The sequence below is a fragment of the Ambystoma mexicanum genome, chromosome 5p (assembly GCF_040938575.1).
Source record: "Ambystoma mexicanum isolate Mex_15411 chromosome 5p, UKY_AmexF1_1, whole genome shotgun sequence".
Classification (NCBI taxonomy): domain Eukaryota; kingdom Metazoa; phylum Chordata; class Amphibia; order Caudata; family Ambystomatidae; genus Ambystoma; species Ambystoma mexicanum.
Window position 1 is genome coordinate 213732606 of NC_090930.1, and position 24734 is coordinate 213757339.

General features: G+C 44.5%; 1 protein-coding gene across 3 annotated transcripts in view; it reads left to right on the forward strand.

Annotated features, from left to right (window-relative positions):
- The window catches only part of LOC138480867 (probable global transcription activator SNF2L1), a 1964402-nt gene that overhangs the window by 1401007 nt on the left and 538661 nt on the right, over positions 1-24734 (forward strand). For all 3 annotated transcript variants that reach the window (XM_069612650.1, XM_069612651.1, XM_069612652.1), the window contains one exon: positions 6994-7113. In XM_069612650.1, the coding sequence (XP_069468751.1) occupies positions 6994-7113 (120 nt within the window). The remainder of the gene's footprint in view (positions 1-6993; positions 7114-24734) is intronic.

Below are 24734 nucleotides of genomic sequence, written 5' to 3' on the forward strand. Positions count from 1 at the left end.
CTTAGGAAAACCTACCCTGGTTAAAATACCAAGTAGGGCCTTAGCCACTGCCTGAGCTGTAACAGTTCTCATAGGTATGGCTTCAGGATACCTAGTAGCATGGTCTACTACAACCAGGATAAACCTGTTTCCTTAAGATGTTGGAGGGTCTAAGGGACCAACAATGTCGATTCCTACCCGCTCAAAAGGGACCCCCACCACTGGGAGAGGCACCAAGGGTGCCACATTCTTGGTTCCACTCTTGCCAGAGGTGTTGGCAAGTGTGACAGCTCCTACAGAATTTATCTACATCAGACCCCAACTTAGGCCAGTAGAAATATAAAGAGAGCTGCTCCTTGGTCTTCTTAAAACTTAAGTGACCAGCCAAAGGTATCTCATGGGCTAACTGTAGGAACTGGAGTTTGCTTTCAAGAGGCGCCACAAGTCATCTGTAGTCCCCTGGGATAGACTCAATTGGTCCACTGTAGAAGAGGCCATCTTCCTGGTATAACGTATGCTTCCCTGGCTCTTGCCCATCCAGCTGGGAAGCTGTCTGCTGGCAAAGGCCTTCAAGAGTAGGATACTCTCTTTGACCTCTGCTGAAGTCTGCCCTACAGGGTCCACCTACTGCCAGTAAAGACTGCAGCTCAGGATGGTCTGCAGGATCCGGAGCTCCAACAGGAGCAAGGTCCTCTTCCAGCTCTGATTCCTCAGCAGCTGATTTAACCACACAAGGTTGTTCCACACACTCAACCTCAGCTGGTGCAGGAGTCACAGGTGTGCTTTTGGACAGTCCTCTCTGGGATGTCCTTGTTGGTAGCACAGGAGTGCTGGCTGGTTTCTTCCTGGAGGTTTTAGGTTTCCCCTTCTCCTTCTTCTTCTTAGAAATTGCAGTCAGTAAGTCCTGTGGACTGGGAGTTATAGTTTCCTCTATACTGTCCTCTTGAGAGCACCTTAAGGTACTCTCTCTGGCCTTCCTAGTTTTCTCCTGTTTCTTTTTGCTGGGAGGCCTGGGGGTGCTTGATAAAACTCCAAGAGGTTTTAATTCATTCCCCAACAGTACTCTCCCAGGTACTTCACTCTGCACACTTACAGGTATCTTGACAGTCATGTCATTGCACTGGATGAGAGCTGGTAACTGTGGTAGCATTTGGACAGGGCATCCAGCAAGCTTAGTTAGGAGTGTGGGTGCCTTAGCAACATCCTCAACCTTGAAAAATGATTCATCAACTATAGTTATGCTGGCCCTAGTTTCTCTGATGGCAGGGGTCTCATGACCATTCACAAGAAACGTTTTTGTAATACTCTTTAGTATTGTCTGGAATGGAATTATATACATCTAAGTTCTGTTGTTCCCACAGACCCAGGGATACTAAAGAAACAATGGGTGAGACTTTCATGGATTCCTCAGCCAGTAAGTGAAAGTTTCCACTTGCCATTGGCACTTCATCCTCTGGGGAGAAGGCTAAGGAGACAGTATGGATCCCTGATGGTTTACCCGTACATCTGGGATCCTCTTTCACATGGTCAGTTGACCCACAAGCATAACATTTTCCAAATGTCTTTATGAATGGGCCTTTGTTCTGACCTCCTTCTGGTTTGGCACCAGGAGGTACACTAGCCTGATTCGGTTTCCCTGGTGACTTACCCTTGTTATGTTTGGGGCCCTCTTTTGAAGTGGGAGTATTAGAATTCTCTTTGTCTTTCTTGTGCTGCTTTCCCTCATCCTTCTTCTGAGTTACCCCAGAATTCTTGTGAGTAGTCCTGTTGGCAACCCTCAAGTCAGCAGCCCTTGCTAACTTCTTTGGATCAATTTCCTTTGAGTCAACCAAGTGCTGTCTCAGGAGAGCAGGCATCATAAATAGACTCCAACATAAACAGATTTCTCATACCTTCATAAGTGTTAACTCTGTAACCCTTAACCCATCCATCTAAGTTTTTCAAACATTCAGTCACCCCGGGAGCCGAAGGGGTACCATCATGCTTTTTGAGGGTTCTAAGCCTCTTAAGATGCAGAAAAGGGGTCTTTCCAAATGTAGCTATCAAAGCTAGCTTCACAGTTTCATACTCCTTTCTGTCTATATCCCCCAACTCCATTACCACATCAGTTGCAACAGGGTGTAGCCTGGAAAAAAGTCTTTGCCACAGAGTTTAGAAGAATTTGGCTAGGCGAAAAGTTTGACGAATGTTTAGGGAAGGACAAGCCTTCGTAGTTGAGGAAAGTTTCATGCACTTTGTCGATGGCCAAAAGGTTTCCGGACCACGTTTTTTTTACAGTACCTTTGTATTGAAGAAGAGCTGTAACTGAGGCAGTTGTTCCTGGCAGTTCGAGCAGATCTCGCTGTTCCTGAGCTTCAGTCGTGGGGACAAGGAGGAGGACGTCAGGAGGTTCCTGCACTGCCCAGGGATGTGGCCAAAAGCTGTAGCAAGATGTCAGTTTAAGGTGTGAGTGCCTTAAAGTCCACAAGCTGGTTTCCTTCTTAACTGGCTGTCCAGTTTTCAACAGCACTCCGATGAAATTTGGACCAGATGGGGACCGTGTTCAGGTGGCTTGTGAGTTGGTTGTTCCCGCCAAACTCAAGGAAAGAAATTAACCTTGAAAGGCTTCTCTGTCGATGGAGTTTCAGGCAATTCGGACCTGCAGCAGAGCTTCACCAGTCGTCCAGGAGTTGCGGCAGTCCTCTTCCTTCAGCTCGTCTTTGGTTCTTTCGTTCCAGTGATCGACTACTTTCCAAGTCCCAGAGACCTGGTTTTAAACAGTTTCCCCCATTCCTTCCAGCCTGGCTGTCACACACACAGCAGGGTGGCTGTCCTTGCCGGACAGCCAGCTGGCAAATCATGCCAGAGTACATTCAGGTTTCCTAGGAGACTAAGCACAGGGAGTTTCGGGCACCTCCCTCACATCCTGTCCACCCCAGACACTCAGGCGCCAGAGGAGGGCTTCAGTGCTGAAGACCGCCAAAGGCCAATTAACAAAGGGACCAAACCTGGGTTGGCGTGCAGAGACAAACACAAGAAGGACCTTTCCTAAAAGAAATGGCGAAGAAAGTTGACCGTAGTCTGCTTTTACAGATAGGTCTGGGGCGCCATATTGAAAAACATGGCTGACCCGATTTTTAGCTACCGTTGTTAGCGGTCATAAAAAATCATGGTAGTTTGATCTAAACCACTTCCACCAGCCATTTAAATTAGGAAAGGGTAACATTTGATAGTTACATGAGTGTTTTGAATCAGGGGAAGCTAGGCAACCCCTCCAGCACTCTATAGGAAGATAGTGTGTGCTGGGTCAGTAAATTTAAAAAGACTAGTAAAGTCAAATTAACTTTACATGCTCTGGGAGACAGTAGTCGGTCCCAGAGAAGGTATTTAAACCTTGGGAAGTCTGAAAGACATCCCTGTGCCACTGCACTGAAGGTGTTGTGTGACACAAAGAAAAATATGATACTTATGGAGTTGTTTTAAAACTCCATAACCAAAGAAAGCAAAAGTAAAATACACATCAAAATACATGGAAGAGTGGGAAGAAAAGCTCACACTCTTCCCAGGTAAAAACATCTAAACTTAGAAATCCAGCAAAGTTCCCGGGGGTCTCAAAAAGTAAGGGAAATTAGCACATTTTGAGCATTCTCCCTAACAAAGTTAATCCAAGAAATAATGCTGTGAAATGGTCTCGGAGAATAGCCTTAGCCTTTGATTACCAGATTGGTTGTCTTTTAGGCTCAACAGGGAATGTTCTGTGCTCCCCAAGTGGCTTTGCCCAGTGTGTTGCCTCAGTACTGGGAGGTTTGTTGACTGCTAAATATCTGGAATAAAGGTCACGGCTGGTGGGGTCCATTCATGGTTTTGATGCACAGGTACAGGGGCGTAAAAGGCGGATGCGATCGGAAATTAGAGCGATAAAGAGGGTGAGGCCATTGGGCGAACTCACAGAAATATGCAAAGTGAAACAGGCTCCAAAAATTGGCTAAAGGCCCATAGGTTTCTTATGGGACGCAACAATGCTGAAAAAAGTTTTGGCTGCATACTGGGAAATAATACCACTAAGTTCTGGAAATTGATAAGACCAAGGGGGACTAATCAATTCCTGCAGACTCGGTCAATTACGGAAAAAGTGTGGGTGAATTATTTTACGAAGGCATTGAAAAAGATAGGGTTGGATACTCGTAGCTCTTTTTGCATGTAAGCTAGCTGTATTTGGCATTCCTTGATGTAAGCAAAGCCTTTTATCACGTTAACAGGGCAATTTTGGGGAAGAGCTTGAACGATAATGGATGCCCCTTACCCCTGATTGGGATTTTGTGGCTGGGATTTTGTATGAATTGTGCAAATTGCAAATCTATGCTTGTATAGTCTCTCCCCCGAAGGCCTCCTTTTTCATGTATCTGAACGCCATGTGGGTAGCTGGCAACTGTAGGGTGCTTGTGAATTGGGTTCAATGGTGTACGCAGGTTCTTGTGAAAATGGAGTCCTCAATAGAGGAACTGACCCTGAACCCAAACAAGGTGAAACAAAAACTATTCAGATACGCTTGGATACATTTGAGGGTTGAGTTGTTGGAATACAAATGTTTTAACAACCACTTTGTTTGGTCAATAACATTCTTAAAGATTCTGGCTCCCTACCTGAAGAAGCATCCATCTAGAGATTTTAGGTTTCAAATGCTGAGGTTAAAGTTAAATCTGCTCCCTAGTATGGAGGTATTGGGGATAAGGAGTAAGGCCCCAAGAGGAATGAGACTTTGCCGGCACTGTATCCTGCAGGATTAGACCTTGAAACATCTTTTTTTGTATTACCCTGACCTGTGTTCCTTGTGGAGGGAAAAACAGAAGGACATTTTAACTCCACAGATGAGGATCTATGGATCAGAATTTTAAACACACATGACATTTCTTTATCTTTAGGGTTTTTAGAATGTTTGGATGTTGTCTTTAAAGGATAAACATTTAAAAATGTACAACATTGTACTTTTAATAGATTGTATTAATTTGAATGTTTGTAATTTATGTGTGAAAAGTTCAGTTTTGTACTAAAACGCAAAATAAATAAATGTTTAAAAAAAGGGCAAGAAGTGTTTGTAAAAAAAATAGAATAGCTCGGAGCAAAAATGTTTTCCAATGAGAAAAGTTCTGGATCCAGAGGGCGGTTCCCTTCCCCTGAATTCTTCAATTGGATGGTAATGTCTCATTACTAACAGTTCTTTTGTGTCTCTACTTGGTTCACAATACTCCTGTTAGGCAACAGGTTCTGTAGCCATCTTTCTTTAACACAAGTTTCTTCTTTGTCTAACAAACACTGTCTTTCTTCATCATTTCTTGTAGGTTTGAAAATTGCCTGGTATATTCCCCTGCCAGGACTCTTTATGCATTTCCAACTGCTTGGTATACTCTCCTGCCTGGACTTCTCTTGAGTCTCCACCTGCCTTTTATACTCACCTGCCAGGATTTTTTATGTGGTTTCAACTGCCTGGTATGCTTCTCTTACCAGAACTTCTTATGTAGCTTTAATAGACTGGTATCCTTCCCTTACAGTTCCTCTTTATTACCAAAACTGCTTTTACCGTTCTTGGCTTGGTATATCTGTTTAAATGTTTGTTCAATCTTATCCCCAACACTTGCATTCATGCATTCATATGTTATTGGGTACTGGATCTGTAATTTGCCTTTTCTGCTTTCAAAAAATCTTGTTGTTGTTTCTGTATTAGCAAACTCATAGCATTCAAATTGTCATTGGCACGATCGACGAAACACCTTGGAGTCCCCACTTGCTTTGAGCTGACTCACCGGCCCTCTGTAGTGTCTCTGTATGGTTCGCGCTTCTGCCGTGTGGCTCTGCCGCTCGCTTCCCACTCTGGGCTGTTAAGACATCCTTCCGGCTTCCTTCGCGACTGCACTGCCACACGCCTGCTTCCTCTCAGGTCCTGGTAAGGAGAACGCAGCTCTTCGATCTGCTGAGTGCCCAGGAACTCTCTTGGTGCTCCTGGTATCTCCACGGCAGGCCCTGCTTGCGCGCTGCATCTCTCCTTCTTTGCTGGTGAACTCCACTGCTCTGCCACACTGGCTCATGTCTCCAGCCTTCGCAAGCCTCTGCAGAGGATCCAATGTTTTCTCCAGTTGTACCACCTATCATAGTGAGGTTGCCATCTTTAAATGTCCAGCGCAAAGATGGTTTTGTTAAACAACTAGTACGCACATTGAGCTTGAGGCTCCTGTTACTTTGAACCATCTCTGTCATTCTCCTCATCTCAGTACTTGTTGGAGTCCATGGCTGTCATTGAACATACAGTATTTGGAAGTGTTTCTCAATGTATTTTGTGGTTTTAAAATCCGAATATTTCTGCTGACATGCATCATATTTTACAGTGGTGAGATACATTGAAGCTAATTTTAAATTAACTTGTAATTTGGGATGGGGAGCCGTTAACGTCTAGAAATACAAGTAGGCGGCTCTTTGCCTAAAATTTTTGATCATTTGCACACTGCCATGCAAATGAGTAAATGCTTGTTAGACAGCGTTTTCATTTACAATTAAACACTGTCTACTATGCTCGCATGGCAGGCAGCGTTTAATTGTAATTGTACAACTGGGCATAAAGCGGCCGGGCACCATAGGGGTCCCCAGCATTTGCACTGGCATGAAAATGCATGCTGGGGCAAATGCTGGGATATTTGTATGGCAGAAAGGAAGTGAGGCGGCAGAAATCAAGATGCGTTCTGCCCCACCCCAACGCTATATAAATGAATGAAAATGTGGCATGGCGTGAGTGAAAGGTGTGAAAGCCTTAGGCAAGGCAAGGCTTTTACACCTTTCATTCACGTTACTCCCTAAGAAAAACTAACTCCATTGTATTTCTGTGCAATATGTGATGTCACCATTCAATTCTAAAAGTGAATAATGTTGAGTTTTGACTTTTGTTTGTTTTCTAATATATTCAGTTTATTTGAAGTGTATTTTTTATTAAACTAAATTATCCATAAACGTTCTTACTTTTTTAACTCTTTAAATTAATCTATTTAGACAGCCGAAATGGCAGAGCGTTTAGAAAAGCTTGGTGAAAGTTCTCTCAGGAACTTTACAATGGACACTGAGATAAGCCTTTACAAATTTGAAGGTGAAGATTATCGAGAGAAACAAAAGGTAATTATCGACATAAATTAAGTAAAACAAGAAACATGTATTTCATTAAGTTTACAATCCCTGTTTATTGAGATTATTTAGAAGATGTTTAAAAAGCGTCAATATAAATGTATGTTACATTTAAGTAAGTTGTCTGTTCCAGAGTACATATATCCTATTTGTCATATTACTGTCATTCATGTGATCAATGGGCCACAATAAAACACTTTGTAGATGAAATACTTTGATGCCGGATGTTTTGGAATGTATTTGTTTTTGAGTTAACTTCTGCTGAGCACTTCTTCCATAACTTCACTGCCCGTTATATAAAAAAATCTTCTTTACTAATGCATTTCTTTGTATAATTACGATAGTCATAATGTCTACTACACTGGATCTTTCATAAATTCACATTCCTGGCATCCTTCCACGTTGTCAGACTGGTAATTCTCAGTATGCATTTTGCTAAAAGAAAATTCTGGAATCAAAATTGAGTGTGTTTTTCACTGCATTAATGTCCACTTGATCCATTTCACTGAGGTGTCTAGACTCAGCATCTTCCCTGGTGGAAACCTTGAGTTTTACTAACCACGACTAGAGCTAGGGGCTCTTTTGCTTTATATCAAAATGTTAATGTTAGATTTGTTGATCCCATGAAATGTTGCATTTCCTTAAGCGGGCTTGGTATCTATTTGAACCTGGTACTCAGCCTTGCAGCCTCCTCTGCTCTGCCCACAAGAGCAACTCAATTTTCCTCACCACAGCTTACCTTTATGCACCTGTATGATGTTAATGGGTAGCAGGTATGTGTGATAAGGGTTGGGTCTGCCTGACCCTGCCTAACTTCATTAAGGGGACAGCCTGCTGTCAGAGTGTTGTAGTCTGTCTTATGTGTCTTAGTGGGTTTTCCACTGGTAACCTTCACCCCCGCCAGACCGCCTCTTCTTCCCAATATTATGCAGAAATGGTCTGGGGGCAGATGTTATGTGTTGAAAATGACCCCAAAAAGACAGAGGGATTTTGTGGTTTTTTTTTTTATAACGCGCCTAATACTGTATCCGAGTTCAGTTTCTAAGCATGGAACCGGGATTCGAACCTCTGTTGCTCTGCATGGTCTGGCTTCCAAGACCAGCATGTTGCCCCTGTGCTATCCTCTGTTCAGGGGTGAGAGGGGGATACTGTTTCTCGCCTAGGGTATTCCCATGAGAATGACCCCGGACTTCCGTACCCAGGTGATCCTCCCGCACTGGTCCACCCCAGGGTCTGGAGCCAAAGGCGATGGCCGTGCCCTGCCCACCCGAATAGCAGATTCTCAGGTCCAAATAGGCAAATACCCCTAGGTTTCCCACATACGTTTCCCCTAAACACCTGGCTTCCTGTATAAGGGCCAATTTTAAGTTCCTGGTCTGAGGTTTCTTGTTGGAAATCAGTGTCTTTCCCCAAGCTGTTTTCTTTTTCCCATAAGCCAGTTGACTGTTTTAAATGGGTAGATTCACCCTTAAAGGTTTTGCTGTGTATTTCTGCCACTCGTGAGACCCACTGGTGAAATTGGGGTAGGTTAATTCTTAACACTAACTGGGCTGGAAGATTAGTGATCACGGCCACGATAAGTTGTAGCCTTCTGGCCAAGATAGTAATGGGAATTCTGGTGGTTTGATGGTTCTCAATGTGACCGTGAACACAATGGATTTTTCTTTTACCCATCTGTTTCCACCCCGGGGAAATGAAATCTGCCTGTATGGCACATCCCCTGCTTCCACTGTCCAGTTGTGCCCAAATGGTTTTCTCTCCTATTGTAGGAGGTACCCTATAGGTGGTTTTAGCCACACTGTATAAAAAGGCTTGAGATTTCCTTTGATTCCTCTTTGTGCTTTTAGAAAGGGGTTTCTTCTGGTTCTTTTCCTTCTCACCTGGTGTTAAATTAGACTGGGTTTGAAGGATCTGCACCAGTGGGATTTTGGTTTTCATCTCATTATTCAGCCCTTTTTTATGGGATTCTCTAGAGATGGTGTCTGAGAAAAACCTATTTGGTTTAGTGGACAAGATTGTGTACTATGCCCCCACCCCCGACAAGAAAAACACTTCTGATGTTGAAAAACAGAAATTGGACTATGCTCTTCCCTAGTTCTCTTCTCAGGCACGTTTATATTCCCGATTGTTAATTTCTGAAAAGGCAACTCCTCAGGACAAGGACACTCAGGGTGATCAAACTTCCCACAGTTGTAACAACGATATTCCATATCATAAGAAGAGTTGGTCACCTTGATCTTCTCATTTTCTTGAGGTGTTAATTTCCATTCGGGATGAGATGAAGGTACTTCAATGGAGGGTATTGGGACACTAGGTTTCTCTACTTTCAGGCCTCCCCTCTAACAAAGAAGGCGCAGGGTGGATTTCTCCCTTAGACTCACAGTTCTTGGAGAAAACTATAGTTTATTTTCTTCTGGTTCCAATAAGACAGTGAGAGAATAGTTAGAGGGTTTCTCTCTTCAAATAATGACGGGTCTTCCAACCATCCTCCGGATCTACTTGTGCCAAAGGTACAGATACAGATTCCTCTAAGGAATCAGTCTTTGGGTCTTCCCCCTTCTCCCAACAGGATCCCTCCCCTGGAGAGATGTCTACTTGTTGTTCAACAATTCCTTGTGTGGAGGGTTTTAAGGTTGCTGTCTCTGTAATTTCCCTACTGCTCTCCCAAAGGTCTAGTTGGGAGAGAGCATGACAAGAATTCTCATATACCAACAGTCCCATCAGTTCACCCCTCTCAATTTGTATCATATCATGTGACAAATTTAAAAGGGCAATTTGTAGCTCTTCTCTATTTGCCAAAAGGGGTAATATGTTTAGCTTTCTCTTCCACCTTGTTTCGCCCAGAGGCATAAAATACATGACAGAGTCGTTTGGTACTTCCTCCTTCACCTCCAGGGAAATGATTATTTGATCCCTTTTAGGGAATTGACAAGTATCAGGGAAAACAATTGATGGGTATTGCTTTCCACATTTTTTCTAATGGGAAGGATGGCTTGTTTGGTTAAAGGAAAAAACTGGATTTCCATTCTTTGACCTATGTTCTTAAAGGGTTCTCGTAAATGTTCCACAGTCTTTATCCCATTGGTGGAAAAGGAGATGTGATTATATTTTCTTTCAGAGTACAGAGGGGACAGCGTGTACGAGCAGAAGAGATTGGGAGTTCCGTCTTACTGCGACTAACTGACACCTGAGTCGTGACATATGTTTATGGCAGAGAGGTACTTGAAACATTTCAACATGAGGCAAGGGTTGAACGTGGGCAAGACATAGTGGTCGAATGGATTGTTTTTATGCTGACCTCCCCTGAGGAATGTGTTTAAACGTCTACAGTGGAGATGTCCCCTCTTCACCATAATTTAGCAGTATTTGCATTGGCAAGACTGATACCGCGGGTTGTTTATACTAAAGGCCTACATTTATTTGGAAGCAACCCCAACGTGGAGACATACTTCACCTTCTCTGACAGTTCAAACAACGTGTCTTTGATCATGTTTATCTATTGTGTATAGTGGATATTGTTTTGGATCCCCTGATGAAGTTCATGTGATTTGTTCCAAATGTATTTGAATGAAACATGTCGGGCATATGAGCACCTCAAATTGTAAGGTGCGGTTAATTGACCAATTCAGTGGTTACAGTCACCCTAGTAGCAGTTTCAAAGGGTAGACAACTAACAGATAGGTGATTAACAATATACCTCCAACAAACAAAGAAAAGTGGTTGTTTGGAGTTGCTACCTACCAAAGCGTAACTATACACCAGGGATGAATTTCTGTGTTGCTCTGTTTAGATTTGTATAGGCAGGAGCGTTTTGGGTGTATAGGTGATACCTAGGCAGGTTGGTGTTGTTTTTTATCAGTTTTTTTATATTTCATTTAAAACTGATTTAGAACTGGTATTGTGGTTTTGTATTTGATGTTTTAGTAAAAGTGCACTATGTTTTACACTTTTTTAAGATGTGTTGAGTTCATTTTAAGATAATTGTAAATCGTGTTTTCTCTTTTATAAAATTGTATTTTGTTACCTTCGTTTTTCAAAACCTTAGACTCGGTCCTTATTTGGTTCACGGATCGAGCGTGGGAGTATGGGTAGAGCTTGAAGAGGAGATAGACGGTTGGTTCCTTTTTTGTCTGGTATTGTCCATAAGGCTTTAATAGAAGTGTGGAACAGGCGTCTTTAAACTACTCTTTTGGTCTCTCATAGTCATTAGTTATATTTTCTTTCATGCCATGGGTGTTGGAGCCATGTTTGAGTAAACCAATGGTCATTTGTTCTCTCCTTGAGGCTCCTAGCAGGGCATTGGAATAGGTTGTCTGGTCTGGTGGGGTCCCCAACTTGTTTCAGTTGAGTCTCGTGCCACTCCTGACACCACATGTAAGGAACTCATGGTGGCAGTAGTAAGACAGACACAAGTGATCACAGTTCAAGGGTGTTTATTGAACGTTATCAGTGTATGAAAATGAATACCTAACCGTAAATCTACGATGGGAGCAAGCTACGACCATCAAATAAATAATAATACAGTCCTAGTGGAGTCTAGTCAAATAAAAAAGGGCCTATACTAAAAATAAACTATTGCCAAACTTTACTGCTACGTTAAAAATTTTCTAAAAAGTTATGTCAGGATGGTATAGCTGGAGTCTCCCTTCCCCACGTTTTTAGCACAGGACAAGGCAGGACTCTTGAGCACAGCACACTCCTGGGTTTCTCCAGCGTGAGCTTTCAGTTTGTTTCCAAAATATCAGGGCCTTTCTCTTTCACACAAAGTCTCTTGCCTCAGAGGACCTGATGTGCCATATACAACAAAAACAAAAGTTCCTTTCAGTAATCTTCGCAGCAGGTGATTTCTCTTCACCTTAGTACCCCCTCGACTGGGCTCTGATCCTTCTTGCAACTTGGCTTCCCTCAGTCGGGTTCACTACAGCATTTCATTCAAATGTAACATTCAAGAGTCTCAATGTCTTTTTATAACAACTACTCACTGTAGTCATCCCTCAGTCGGGTTCACGCTTGACATCACAATGTTCACGGGTGTATCACTATTCACCCTAATTTCCAGGCATCCCTCAGCCGGGTTAACTGTTAATATCACAGTTCGCTTTGCTTTATCACAATACGAGATTTACTTCTACTAGCTTCTCCCTTAGCATCCCTCCGTCGGGTTCACATAGCCATTCTAACACAGTTCATGATTTGCTCATCGCATCAGAAAGCGGGGTTCTCTTCCCCTAGCTTTCTTTCGGCATCCCTCTGCTGGGTTCACACTTGCCACAGTTCACAAGACAGTTCTTTAGACCCCTTAGGTTCTTCCATTTACCTAACTCTGGGTCTCATCCCCCCAGTCAGGCTTTCCTTAAAGCCCCCAGCCAGGCTTCACACAGTTCTATTAATGCATAAGGATCCCCTCTGTCGGGCTCAAACCTTTCTCAGTGGCTCTTACGCTTTGGCTTCACTCTGTCAGGCGCGAGCCACTTGGCCTTCCACCATTTGTTGGGTCAGAGACTTTGGAGTGGGCGAGGACCTTTACGGGATCCCCAGTCTGACAACTCTGACCATTATTCCGCTCTCATCCTTTCTTTTGTACGCTTCCCTCGGCCGGGCTCGAGCTGTACTGGTTTTCACATTTGTCCCAATGCCTCTTGGGACTTGTAGTTGCTTTATATTTCCTCAGGGTTTCCCTTTCTAACACTTGAGTACCCCTTCTGCTTTGCTCCCCATTCCAGCCACCCAGGTGCTTACCGGGTTCCTCTCTTCATCCGCTGTGAGACTTACACGGCTAGAGTGGCCCTGGTGGGTAGCTTCCTGGAGGGGGAGGGGAGTTCTGATAGGAGGTCAGAGTCTCACCACCTGCCCCTCCTTCACCTGGACTTCATTTCACATGCCCAGGGGAAGCAAGCTTTGCAGTAAACATGACCATCAGGCTGCAGTCAGACTTCTTTAGCCCTGGGGAGGTAAAGCTCCTTAGACGGGCTGTAGCCCACATATGTACTGGCTCAGCACCTCGCCCTTCCTCCTCCTCTGGGCACTCTCCACTTTCCACTTTCCACTCTCCACTGCTCCGTCCTGCTCCCTCCTGCTCCTTGGTGTGCTTGGAACAGTGGTAGGGATCCTCTGCCATACTCAGCCTTGCAACCTCCCTCTTCTGCTGCCAAGAGCAACTGAACTTTCCTCACCAGCAGCTTCCCTTTATACACCTGTGTGATGTTAATGAGTAGCAGGTGTGTGATTAGGGTTGGGTCTGCCTGACCCTGCCCGACTTCATTAAAGGAACAGTCGGCTGTCAGAGTGTTGTAGCCTGTTTTCTGTGTCTTAGTGGGTTTTCCACTGGTAATCTTCACCCCTCCAGATCGCATCTTCTTCTTCCCATGTTATGTGTTGAAAAATACCCCAAAGGAACACAGGGGTTGTGTGGTTGTGGATAATGGGTGAGAGGGGGATACTGTGTCTTGCCTAGGGTGTTCTCATGAGAAGGACCCCGGAATCCCCTACCCGAGTGATCCTCCCGCACTGGTCCACCACCAGGGTCTGGATCCAAAGGCGATGGCCCTGCCATGGCCACCCAAATAGAGGATTTCTCACATCAAGGAAAGAGGACAACCCTTTCCATATTGAAACAAGTCCTATTCAGATCCATCCACCTGATCTGTGAGGTTTTCTAAGGTCCAGTGTCCTTTGATACAAGTGTGTCATTGTTATCTGAAGCTGGAAGAGTGGCAATACAGCTTCTAGGTAATTACTCGAACCAACAAGGTGTGAATAAAGCTGGGGAAGGGAGCTGGATGCTTGTAAAGAAGATTAAGAAAATAACCTGTGGTGCTAAAGAATGTTGAAGCTGAGAGAAAGTCAGTCTTGTGGCAGAGGCACGTTATACTTGTGGCAGTAAGACGGACAGAAGAGCCAAAGAGGCTGCCCTTTTCTTGGGGCATAGGAAAGAAGAGTGCCTCGCCTACCTGTAGAGGTCGAAATGCCTTGTCTTTATATGCCTAGCTTTTTCAAATATAAAACTGAAAAAGAAGTACCTGAACTGTGGTGGTGTATAAAACTGTCAGTGACTATTACATTGAAGTGGTTTGGAGTAGTAATATACTGTGGGACAAAGGTGACATAATAACCACAGTAACAGCATGGCTTTTGAGAGGGAAGCAGCAACCCAAAGAGAAGCATCCTGACAATTATACGAAATATACTGCAGAGGTCCTAACAAATTGTAACATTGTAGAAGAAGAAATTGTTTATCTATTCTTTGAACTGTGGCGAATAATCTTGGAAAGAAGATGTCCAGGATTACCATTGGTGCTATTTTCTTTGCTGAAATTGGAAGGGGATCTTCAACCGAAACGGAGGAATTGTACCAGTGGATCTTTGTTTGTTGAACGTTTGTTTTGTCTTGGTACTTACAAGAACTGGTGGAACTTACAAGAATTGGCTTAAGACTTCTTTTCTTTTGAACATATTGGAAGAACTGGTTCAAGACATTTCTTTTCCTTTGAACATTTGGGAAGTTGACTGTGGAAAACCCTGTGGAAGGGATTCACCCATGACAGGTGAGGGTCATCCGGATATTGTTAAATTCCTGTTTATTGCCTTATACTGTTTTATTAATTGCTTTGAATGTTTTGTTGTTTAGTGTGAGGGCCAGTTTACTTATGGTAGGAGTTGTTCCCCTAGCCTTTAAACTAGGTATGGAATTCCCTGATAGAGTAGGACAAGCCAGGCTTATTTTTCTTTAATAAAATACTGCAAGCTGTTGTCTGCCTCTCATTACTGACCCCTCACAGCTGTCTGATTGCCAATCTGTTCCAATCTTCCAATCTGATGTTTCTTGACACTCAACCACAATTGGTATATAGTTATCACTTTTTTATGATTGGATGCCTCTGTAACGATTGGATCACTCATTTAGGTTTCAAAATAAGTAAGAGGTTGCTATTTGAGGGACTATCTAGACTCATCTCCCAAAAGCCCAAAAGCTGGCTTGCTATACAATGTTATGCTCTCTGTCAATGTCTTGTGAGTATATTGATCGGAGGACTCCCTTTGCAGTAATAAACCTTTAAAGGTGCTTAGTTGATATGCAAACTGGATAAATAGCCTGTGCATATGCACACAGATCTTGTTTATGTAGATACAACTCCAAAGTTGTTCTTCTGTAGGAGATGCATCAGCAGAAGAACATGACAATTTAGGAATGATATGGTAGGGTCACATTTTTCACAGTGTTTCCTCTATATGGATGAAGTGCTGTGTGGCCATTTTGATAGGGTGCCATATCCCTTTTGGGTCTGAATACTATTATTAGAGACATAGAAGGGAGGGGAGTTGTGGTTTCTGGCTTACTTGGCTCTATGACAAACAACTTTTCCGCCATGCTTGTGCACATCCCCCAACATAAGTCCCCCTTTAAATTTAGTAGAGGCGTGGGGCAGCGAGCCAGGCCTGGGAACACCCATGCAAGGCCCTGCCCTACAGCGCCTCACCTCAGTCCCTTTTTCCGTACGGACGGTGTCGGACCTAGCAGCTAGGCGCAGAGATATTAGAACCTTCTGCTTGCTGCCCGTTGTTTTATTTTTCAATCCTCTTCACCTCCCTTCAGTGCCTCACCTCCCCGAGGATTCACAAGATGTGCATCCTGCGAATGCTCATTGCTGGCCTCTGACCCCCACACACTCTGTCCGGAGTGCCTGGGGCCGAATACCACTGGGCATTGAAGAATCAGTTGTCACGATGGAGGGAGATCTTCAACGCTTCTCCTCGAGGTCATCTTAAAGGGTTTATCTCCAGGACCCCACTTCAAGACAAGGTAGGCCCTTAGTTTATTGATATTGATATTGTATTTCTATTGCGCTTGTAAACAAGTGTTTCAGAGCGCGACAAAGTATGGGAGGGGAACAGGGGAGAACAAACAACGATCTTGCTAGGTTCAGTGACATTGAGAATGCGCAAGTGCATGGGAGTGGGGGAGGGGAACAGTGAATGGAAGGGGGGGAGAAGTGGAAAGTGTGGAGCAAAGGAGAAACAGATGCATAATAATAAATAAATAATAAAGGCAACAAACAGTGGTAGTGCATCCAGCAAGTGCTGGGTTTAAGGCAGCAGGCAGGGTAGGTCTGATAAGTGCAGAAAGAAAAAGGGGGAGGGACTGTATTGGTACAGATATAGACCTCAGTGCAAGGGATGGCCCAGAGGCAGTGCAGAAAGGTGGCAGGGTGAGCAGGTACCTGGGCCCAGAGGGCAGAAGGTCGCCAGGTGCACAGTGTCAAGAGAGAACAGATCAGCAGGGGAGAGGGGGAGCGAAGGCAGAAGCAAAGAGGAAGGTCATGAGGTGCTTCCGGAACCAGAGATGGTTCTCCTCAAGTTTGAGTGGCAGGGAGACTGTTCCAGAGGGAATCCCCAGCCAAAGAGAGAGATCTACCCTCAGGTGGTTTCTTTGAAAAACGACTGACCCTGAGGGAGTTAGAGGTAGAGGGGAGAAGAGCTCGAGAGGGGAGGTATTTGCAGAGGGATAGCGAAGGGTATTTTGGACCCAGGCCCCAGAAACTTTAGTTTGGCTCTTCACCGCGGAGACTCCTTCCCAGGGGTTTCCACCAGCAAAGGTACCTTGGACTCTGGTTCTGGCAAGCCCAAGGCCTCTAAAGGTGGGTGTATGTGATTTCTTCAAAAATATTTCATCTAATGGTGTTTTCAATTAATCCATTTCACCGAAAAACAAAGTGAACTTTTTACTTTTTCTACTTTTTTTGTGTATAATGGGGGGGAGACCCCCCTAAAACCCCTCACCCCTCCCTACCCTAACTTATACACTTACCCCACACCCCACCTATTATGCATTATACATATGCCATTTCATCTACCATTTTCGGTGAAATAAATTCAGTGAAATCTCATTAGGTGAAATGGTATTTGATGAAATCTACAGTAACGTCTAAGGCTACCAGCTCCCAAGCCGAGATGCCCGGGGCTCTATCAGCCGATCCGTTGGCAGACCTCAGGATCTCTACCGGATGGGCCACGGAGGGCAATCAAGTTCATCCTTCTTGTGGGCCCCAGGGGGCAAAAGATCGTCATGTTCTACCTCCAAGAGTCAGTCCTTAGCACGATCTGGCATGACTACCAGCTCTGCTGCTGAGGGTGCACAGCCTACCGGAGCCACCTTCGAGGCAGCGAGTCAGGGTGATTTGACTACCGGCAAACAGGCTGAGGGCTCAGGGCCTAACAGAGCTACCTCTGAGGTTGACGCTTATGTTTCAGGTTCGAGGGCCAAGGCGTGTTCCCCCATGTACAGAGCATGGCACAGTGCCTTTGCGTACTCCTGCCCAGGGCGTAGCACAAGGCCACAAGCGCATAAGTATTTGGCAGAGCCTTCTAGACCGGCGGCCATTTTATCTTGGATTCTGATTAGGGCCTACTCAGTCCCTCGCCCAGTGAGTGGGCCATACAAGAAGGTCCCAGTCCCCTTCCCTCTCGAAGCGGCTGCAGACTTCATGGTACAGGCTGTTGGTCTTCGCAGGGATACATCTACCAATTGCTGCCTTACAGATACACGCCTCACGCGCCTTGGCGTTCAATCAGGAACGGAGGCCCAGTGCTCCAGAAGGCAGTCCCCTCGAGATCCAGCGGCTTGCGAGGAATGCTTCTTCGAGCGCATCCTTCTCCTTATACATTCTCCGCAGTTGACTGTGCTCCTCAAGGAGGTGATCCTGTCGGCCGTGCCTCCTAGGCCTCCACTGGGGCCGTTCACCAGTTCAGGCCTTAGATGTTAGGGAGAATTCTCAAGAATGTGCTAATTTCACTTACCTTTTGAGACCCCCAGCAACTTTTCTGGATTTCTAGGACTTTAATTTTTACATGGAAAGAGTGTGAGCCTTTTTTCCCACTCTTTCATGTATTTTGATGTGTGTTTTACTTTTGTGTTCTTTGGATATGGAGTTTTTAGACACTCCATAGGTATCATCTTTTTATTGTGTGTCACACAGCACCTTCCTTGCAGTGGCACAGGGATGTCTTTCAGACTTCCCAAGGTTTAAATACCTTCTCTGGGATTGACTATCTTCTCCCAGTGCATGTAAAGTTAAATTGACTTTGCTAGTCTTTTTAAATTCATAGACCCAGCACCAACTATCTTCCTATAGAGTTCTGGAGGGGTTGCCTAGCATCCCCTATGTCTAAAAACTCATGTAACAGTCAAATGTTACCCTTTCCTCTTGAAATTGCTGGTGGCAGTGGTTTTAGAACAAACTACCATCATTTTTCCCGACCGCGAACACCGGTAGCTAAAAATCGGGTCAGCCATGTTTTTCAATATGGCGCTCCAGACCCTTCTGTAATAACAGTCTCTGGTCATCTTTTTTCACCATTTCTTTTAGGAACGGTCCTTATTGTGTTTGTCTCTGCGCGCCAAACCAGGTGTGGTCCCTTTGTTTGATGCCCTTTGGCGGGCTTCAGTGCTGAAGCCCTCCTCTAGTGCCTGAGTGTCTGGGGTGGACAGGATGTGAGGGAGGTGCCCGAAACTCCCTTTGCTTAGTCTCCTAGGAGACCTGAATGCACTCTGGCATGATTGGCTGGCTGACTGTCCGGCAAGGACAGCCACCTTGCTGAGTGAGTGGCAGCTTAGGCTGGAATGAATGGGAGAAAACTGTTTAAAAGCAGGTCTCTGGGACTTGTAAAGCAGAGTCGACCACTGGAAAGAAAGAACCGAAGACGAGCTGAATGAAGACAACTGCTGCAACTCCTGGGCCGCTGGTTTGCCCCGTGAAGCCCTGCTGCAGGTCCAAATTGCCTGAAACTCCATCGACAGAGAAGCCCTTCAAGGACGACTTCTTCCCTTGAGCTGGTGGGAACAACCAACTCGCAAGCCACCTGGACAACGTCGCCATACTTGTCGAATTTGCTTCAGAGTGCTTCTGAAAACCGGATAGCCAGTGAGGAGGATACCAGTTTGTGGACTTTAAGGCACTCACACCATAAACCGACGTTTAGCCAAGCTTGTGGCTTCTTCCCTGGGCATTGTAGGAACCTCCCAACGTCGTCCTTCTTGTTCCCACGATTGAAACTCAGGAACAGCGAGATCTGCAGGAACGGCCAGGAACCACTTCCTCAGCTACAGCTTTTCTTCATCCATAAGGTACTGTGCAAACGCGGTGTGGAAATCCTTTCTGCCGTGGTGAAAGTTTGTGAAACTTTCCCAACTTTGGAGTCTTGTTCACTCCTAACCCGACATATAACTATTTTTCTGACAAACTACTTCTAAGAACATTGCCAAAGACTTAACCATTTACTATCAGAACTCTGCTATCCTATCCAAGACACTGAACCATTGACTTTGGGCCAGGCCTATTGAATTGAATTTCCTCTTGTAGTGAACTGAAACATTTTGCCCTGCCTATGAAAGTAATTGTGTTTTGATTCTTATAACCTTTGTCTTTCTACCCCTTTTGAAAGTTACTGAAGTGCCATTTTGCTCCCACTTCAGGGGAGCCTAACTTGTTCAGAAACGTATTGGTTGTTTACTGTAGTGTATTAAAGTGTGATATTGAGCTGCTTCTTACTAGTGGAATGTTTTCTAACTAAATGTGTAAATAAATGTATATTCTTTTACAAAGAAACCTTGAGTAAGTGTTTGCTTGAACTACTGTGATTGCAAGTCCTTAGTGTAACATCTTGTACTGCTCACATCCCTCTTGAGATAAATCTGGCTGCTCAGCCACTGCTACCACATAAACCGTGTAGTACAGGCTTGTACCAAAGGTAAGATTGTGCTTACACCTGTAGTCTTAATTGTGTGTAGTTTCCCAAAGGGTAGTGCATGTAATTCTGCCTAACACTGGTGGCAGCGGTGGGATAAAGTATAGTTGATACATTGAGAATGCTGCTCTTACCTTTGTTCAAATAACCCTCACAAGGCTAAGGACCACTCGGAAAGCAATTTTTTATCTTACCTGATATGAATAGCTACAGACAGGAGACCCTAGTCATTTTAATAGTTGATCTACTGAGAGAAATGTGTAAAGCTAGGAACCTTACTGTTAAAGGCAAAATGAATGAATTGATAGAAAAGTTGTTGGAATGTCAAAGTCAAAGAAATAGGTCTGCTGTGCCTACTTCTGATGAAAATGTGGAAAAATGATGATGTTATTGATGAGTTAAAAGAGACAGAAGAATCTCAAGAGGTAGGCCCTACTGTCCCTCTTCCGGCTCTTAAGACTCAACCTTTTGCCACGGGGGCCCTACTAGGTCCCATACTGAGTCCAGAGTTTGTCTCTCTTGAGAAGATGAGACTTGAGTTAGAATTCAAAAGAATCCAAGCCCAAACTGAAACTAAACATCAAGAACTTAAACTAAGGGAAATGGAATTACAACATGCACTTGAAATGAAGAAATTGTCTCTTGAGAATGATTCTGTCCCAGAGTCTTCTATGTCTTCCAGTGCTAAGAGACCTCGCATGCCCAAAGATGCAGTAAATATGTATGAGGTTAAGCTTGATATTTTGGATTGGTTGGCAACTTTTGAATATAACCATCGGATTCAGGAAATTATAGAGGAATCGGCTGATTTCTTGGCTTTTTGTCTAGGCTACCCCCAGTTGCATCTGATGTTGTAATGGAAATGGGAGGAATAGACAGAATGGAGTATGAAAGTGTGAAACTAGCTTTGATAGCTATGTTTGGGAAAACTCCTTCCCAGTATTTTAAGAGGTTTAAAACCCTCAAAAAGCATGATGGTACCTTTTGGGCTACCTGGGTGTGTGAATGTTTGAAAAACTTAAATGGTTGGGTTAAGGGTTACAGCGTTAATATTATGAAGGTATGAGAAATCTGTTCATGTTGGAGTCTATCTATGATACCTGCTCTCCTGAGCTGAGACAGCACTTGGCTGACTCTAAGGAAATTGATCCAAAGAAGTTAGCAAAGCCTGCTGACTTGTGGGTTGCCAACAGGGCTACTCACAAGGACTCTGGGGCAACTCAGAAGATGGATGAGGGAAAGCAGCACAAGAAAGATAACCAAGAGAATTCCAATACCTCCAATCCAAAAGAGGGCCACAAACATAAGAAGGGTAAGCCCCCTGGGAAACCCGAATTAGGCTAGTGAAACCTGTGGTGCTAAACCAGAGGGAGGTCAGACCAAACCCCTATTCTTAAAGACATTTGGTAAATGTTATGCTTGTGGGTCAACTGACCATGTGAAAGGGGATCCTAGATGTAAGGGTAAACCTTCGGGGATCCACACTGTCTCCTTAACCTTTTCCCCAGAGGAAGAAGTACAAATGACAAGTGGAAACTTTCACCTACTGGCTGAGGAACCCATGCAAATCTCAGCCAGTGTTTTAGTGTCCCTGGGACTGTGGGAACAACAGAACTTAGATGTCTTCAATTCCATCCCAGACAATACTAAAGAGTATTACAAAGACAGTGTTCTTGTGAATGGTCAGGAGACCCCTGCCATCAGAAACACTGGGGCCAGAATTGCTGTAGTGGATTAATCTTTTTTCAAGGTAGAGGATGTTGCTAAGGCACCCAAATACCTCACTAAGCTTGATGGAGGCCCTGTGCAAATGATTCCAGAGTTACCAGCTCTCATCCAGTGCAATGACATGACTGCCAAGATATACCTGTTCGTAGACCAGATAGAGTACCTTAAGAAGCTCTCAAGGGGAAAGAATAGAGGAAACTATCACCCCCAGTCCACATGACTTACTGACTCCCATTTCTGAGAAAAAGGAGGAAAAGAGAAAACCTAAAACCTCAAAGAAGAAATCAGCCAGTACTCCTGTGCTACCTACAAGGACATCCCTGAGAGGACTGCCAAAAGTCACACCTGTGACTGAGTCTGAGACTGAGTGTGAGGAACAATCCAGTGTTGTTGAATCAGCTGCTGAGGAATCAGAGCTGGAAGAGGACCGTACTCCTGTTGGAGATCTGGATCCTGCAGACCATCCTGGCCTGCAGTCTTTACTGGCGGAAGGTGGACCTTGTAGGGCAGACTTCAGCAGACGTCAAAGAGAGTGTGCCACTCTTGAAGGTCTTCGCCAAAAGGCAGCTTCCGAACTGGAAGGGCAAGAGCAATGGAAGCATATGTTATACTGGGACAATGGCCTCTACTACAGTGAAACAACTGAGTCTATTCCAGGGGACTGCAGAAGACTTGTAGTGCCTCTGGAAAGCAGACAACAGTTTCTACAGTTAGCCCATGAGATTCCTTTGGCTGGTCACTTGAGTTTAAAGAAGACTAAGGAATGGCTTTCTCTTTATTTCTACTGGCTTAAGATGGGGTCTGATGTAGAGCCAAGAACGTGGCACCTTTGGTGCCTCTCCCAGTGGTGGGAGTCCCTTTTGAAAGGGTAGGAATCGACATTGTTGGTCCCTTACACCCTCCAACTTCTTCAGGCAACATGTTCATCCTGGTTGTAGTAGACCATGCTACTAGGTATCCTGAAGCAATACCTATAAGATCTGTTACAGCTCAGGCTGTTTCTAAGGCCCTACTTGGGATTTTTATCAGGGTATGTTTTCCTAAGGAAGTTATCTCTGACAGGGGATCCAATTTTCTGTCCCACTATATGCAGGCCATGTGGAAAAACTGTGGAGTAACTTACAAGTTCTCAACTGCCTACCATCCTCAGACAAATGGATTGGTAGAGAGGTTTAACCGTACAATGAAGAGCATGATAGGTGCATTAGAGGAACCCCTTAGGAGAAAGTGGGACCTTCTACTGCTATGCCTTCTATTTGCTTATAGAGAAGTCCCTCAGGAGGGAGTTGGATTTAGTCCCTTTGAACTTCTCTATGGCCATCCAGTTAGAGGCCCCTTGGCCCTAATAAAGGAGGGGTTGGAGAGTGCTCCTTCCCCAAAGCCATTGAGAGTCACTGACTGTGTGATAGGTCTCCGGAGGAGAATGTCACACATGATGGCAGAAGCATCAGATAACTTGAAAGCAGGTCAGGTTCTGGTGAAGCATTGGCATGACCAGAAGGCCAACATTTTTGAGTTTTCTCTAAAGACCAGCTGGTTCTTGTTATGGTACCTACAAGGCAGAGGGCCTTACAGGATAAATGGATAGGACACTTCAAGGTTGTGGGTAAACTTGGAGAGGTCAACTATCTGGTGGACTTAGGCAATCCTAAGGAGGCTCCCAGAGTCTTTCACACCAACCGTTTAAAATCTTAAGTCTCAAGACCAGAAGTGGGAGCTTTGCTTATAGCTTCAGCTCAAGAGGAGGAGGAGAGTGAACCTCTACCTGACCTACTCAGAGGCCAGCCTTTAGATGAGAAAATAGAAGGAGTTAATCTCTCTTCTAATTTTACACCTGAACAACAGGAGGAGTGCAAGTTTCTGTTAAATCGGTTTGCCTCCCTGCTTTTCCTATCACCATGCTCGACCCGTTGGAGCCAGCATGATATTCACACTGGTGACTGTTTACCTGTTAAAAGCAGAGGTTACAGGATGTCAGATCATGTAACACATAAAGGAGGAAGTCAACAAGATGCTTGATCTTGGGGTAATAGAGCCCTCTACCAGTCCATGGTCTAGTCCAGTTGTTCTAGTACCAAAGGCAGGATCCAAGGAGTTGAGATTCTGTGTGGACTATAGAGCTCTTAATGCAGTCACTAAAACTGATGCCCACCCTTTACCAAGAACAGATGAACTGGTGGACAAACTTGGTTCAGCCAAGTACCTCAGTACATTTTATCTCATTTCAGGCTATTGGCAAATAGCACTGACAGACCATGCCAAGGAGAAAACTGCATTCTCAACCCCAGCAGGCCTCTACCAGTTTAAGGTAATGCCTTTTGGACTAAAGAATGCACCTGCTACATTCCAAAGGATGGTTATCCAGATTCTGAATGGGATGGAGGACTTCTGCATGGCATGCTTGGATGACGTTGCAGTGTTCAGACCTACTTCGAAAGAACATGTTGATCACTTAGGATATGTTTGGAGGCTCTTGAGCAGGCCCATCTGACCATAAAGGCTAGTAAATGTCAAATTGGTCAGAGCAAAGTGGTCTACCTTGGACATGAGGTAGGAGGAGGTGAAATCTCTTTCTATGGCAATTCTCTTCTGAACAAGAGAACCAACAGCAACCCCATACACGTGTTTTAGCCTTGTTGGACCTCATCAGTGCGGTGGAGCTGTGCCTCGCTGAGCACAGTGAGCAAGGCGTCGACGTCTGGATGATCCTTGGAAACTTAGGGTGACTAGACCTAAGTCCCTTAAACTGTCAAAAAAAATCCATAGGCGCCCCTCTTTGAGAACGAACACTGCTAAATTACCTGTTCTTTGGGAAGGTTGCCACTCGAGAGTCCGCAGCCACACTTTAGCTCACTGTACCTTTCATTATTTTCCAAACTAGACTATGCAAACAGCCTCTATCTCAGACTCTCAGATTACGTAATAAGGAAATTTCAAAGGGTTCAAATTGCAGTGGCAAGTCTATTCTAAAACTTAGTGTCTAATGGTGAAAAAAAAGGAACTAAGTCATGCTGTTCATGTAGCTACCTTAATGTACCTTTGATGTCTGAGGGTTTGATTCTCATCAAGGTGTTAAGTAGGGAAACAGTCGCAGAAAGCGTTAGCGATCTTTTCGCTACTTAACACCTATTCTGAAGGTGGCG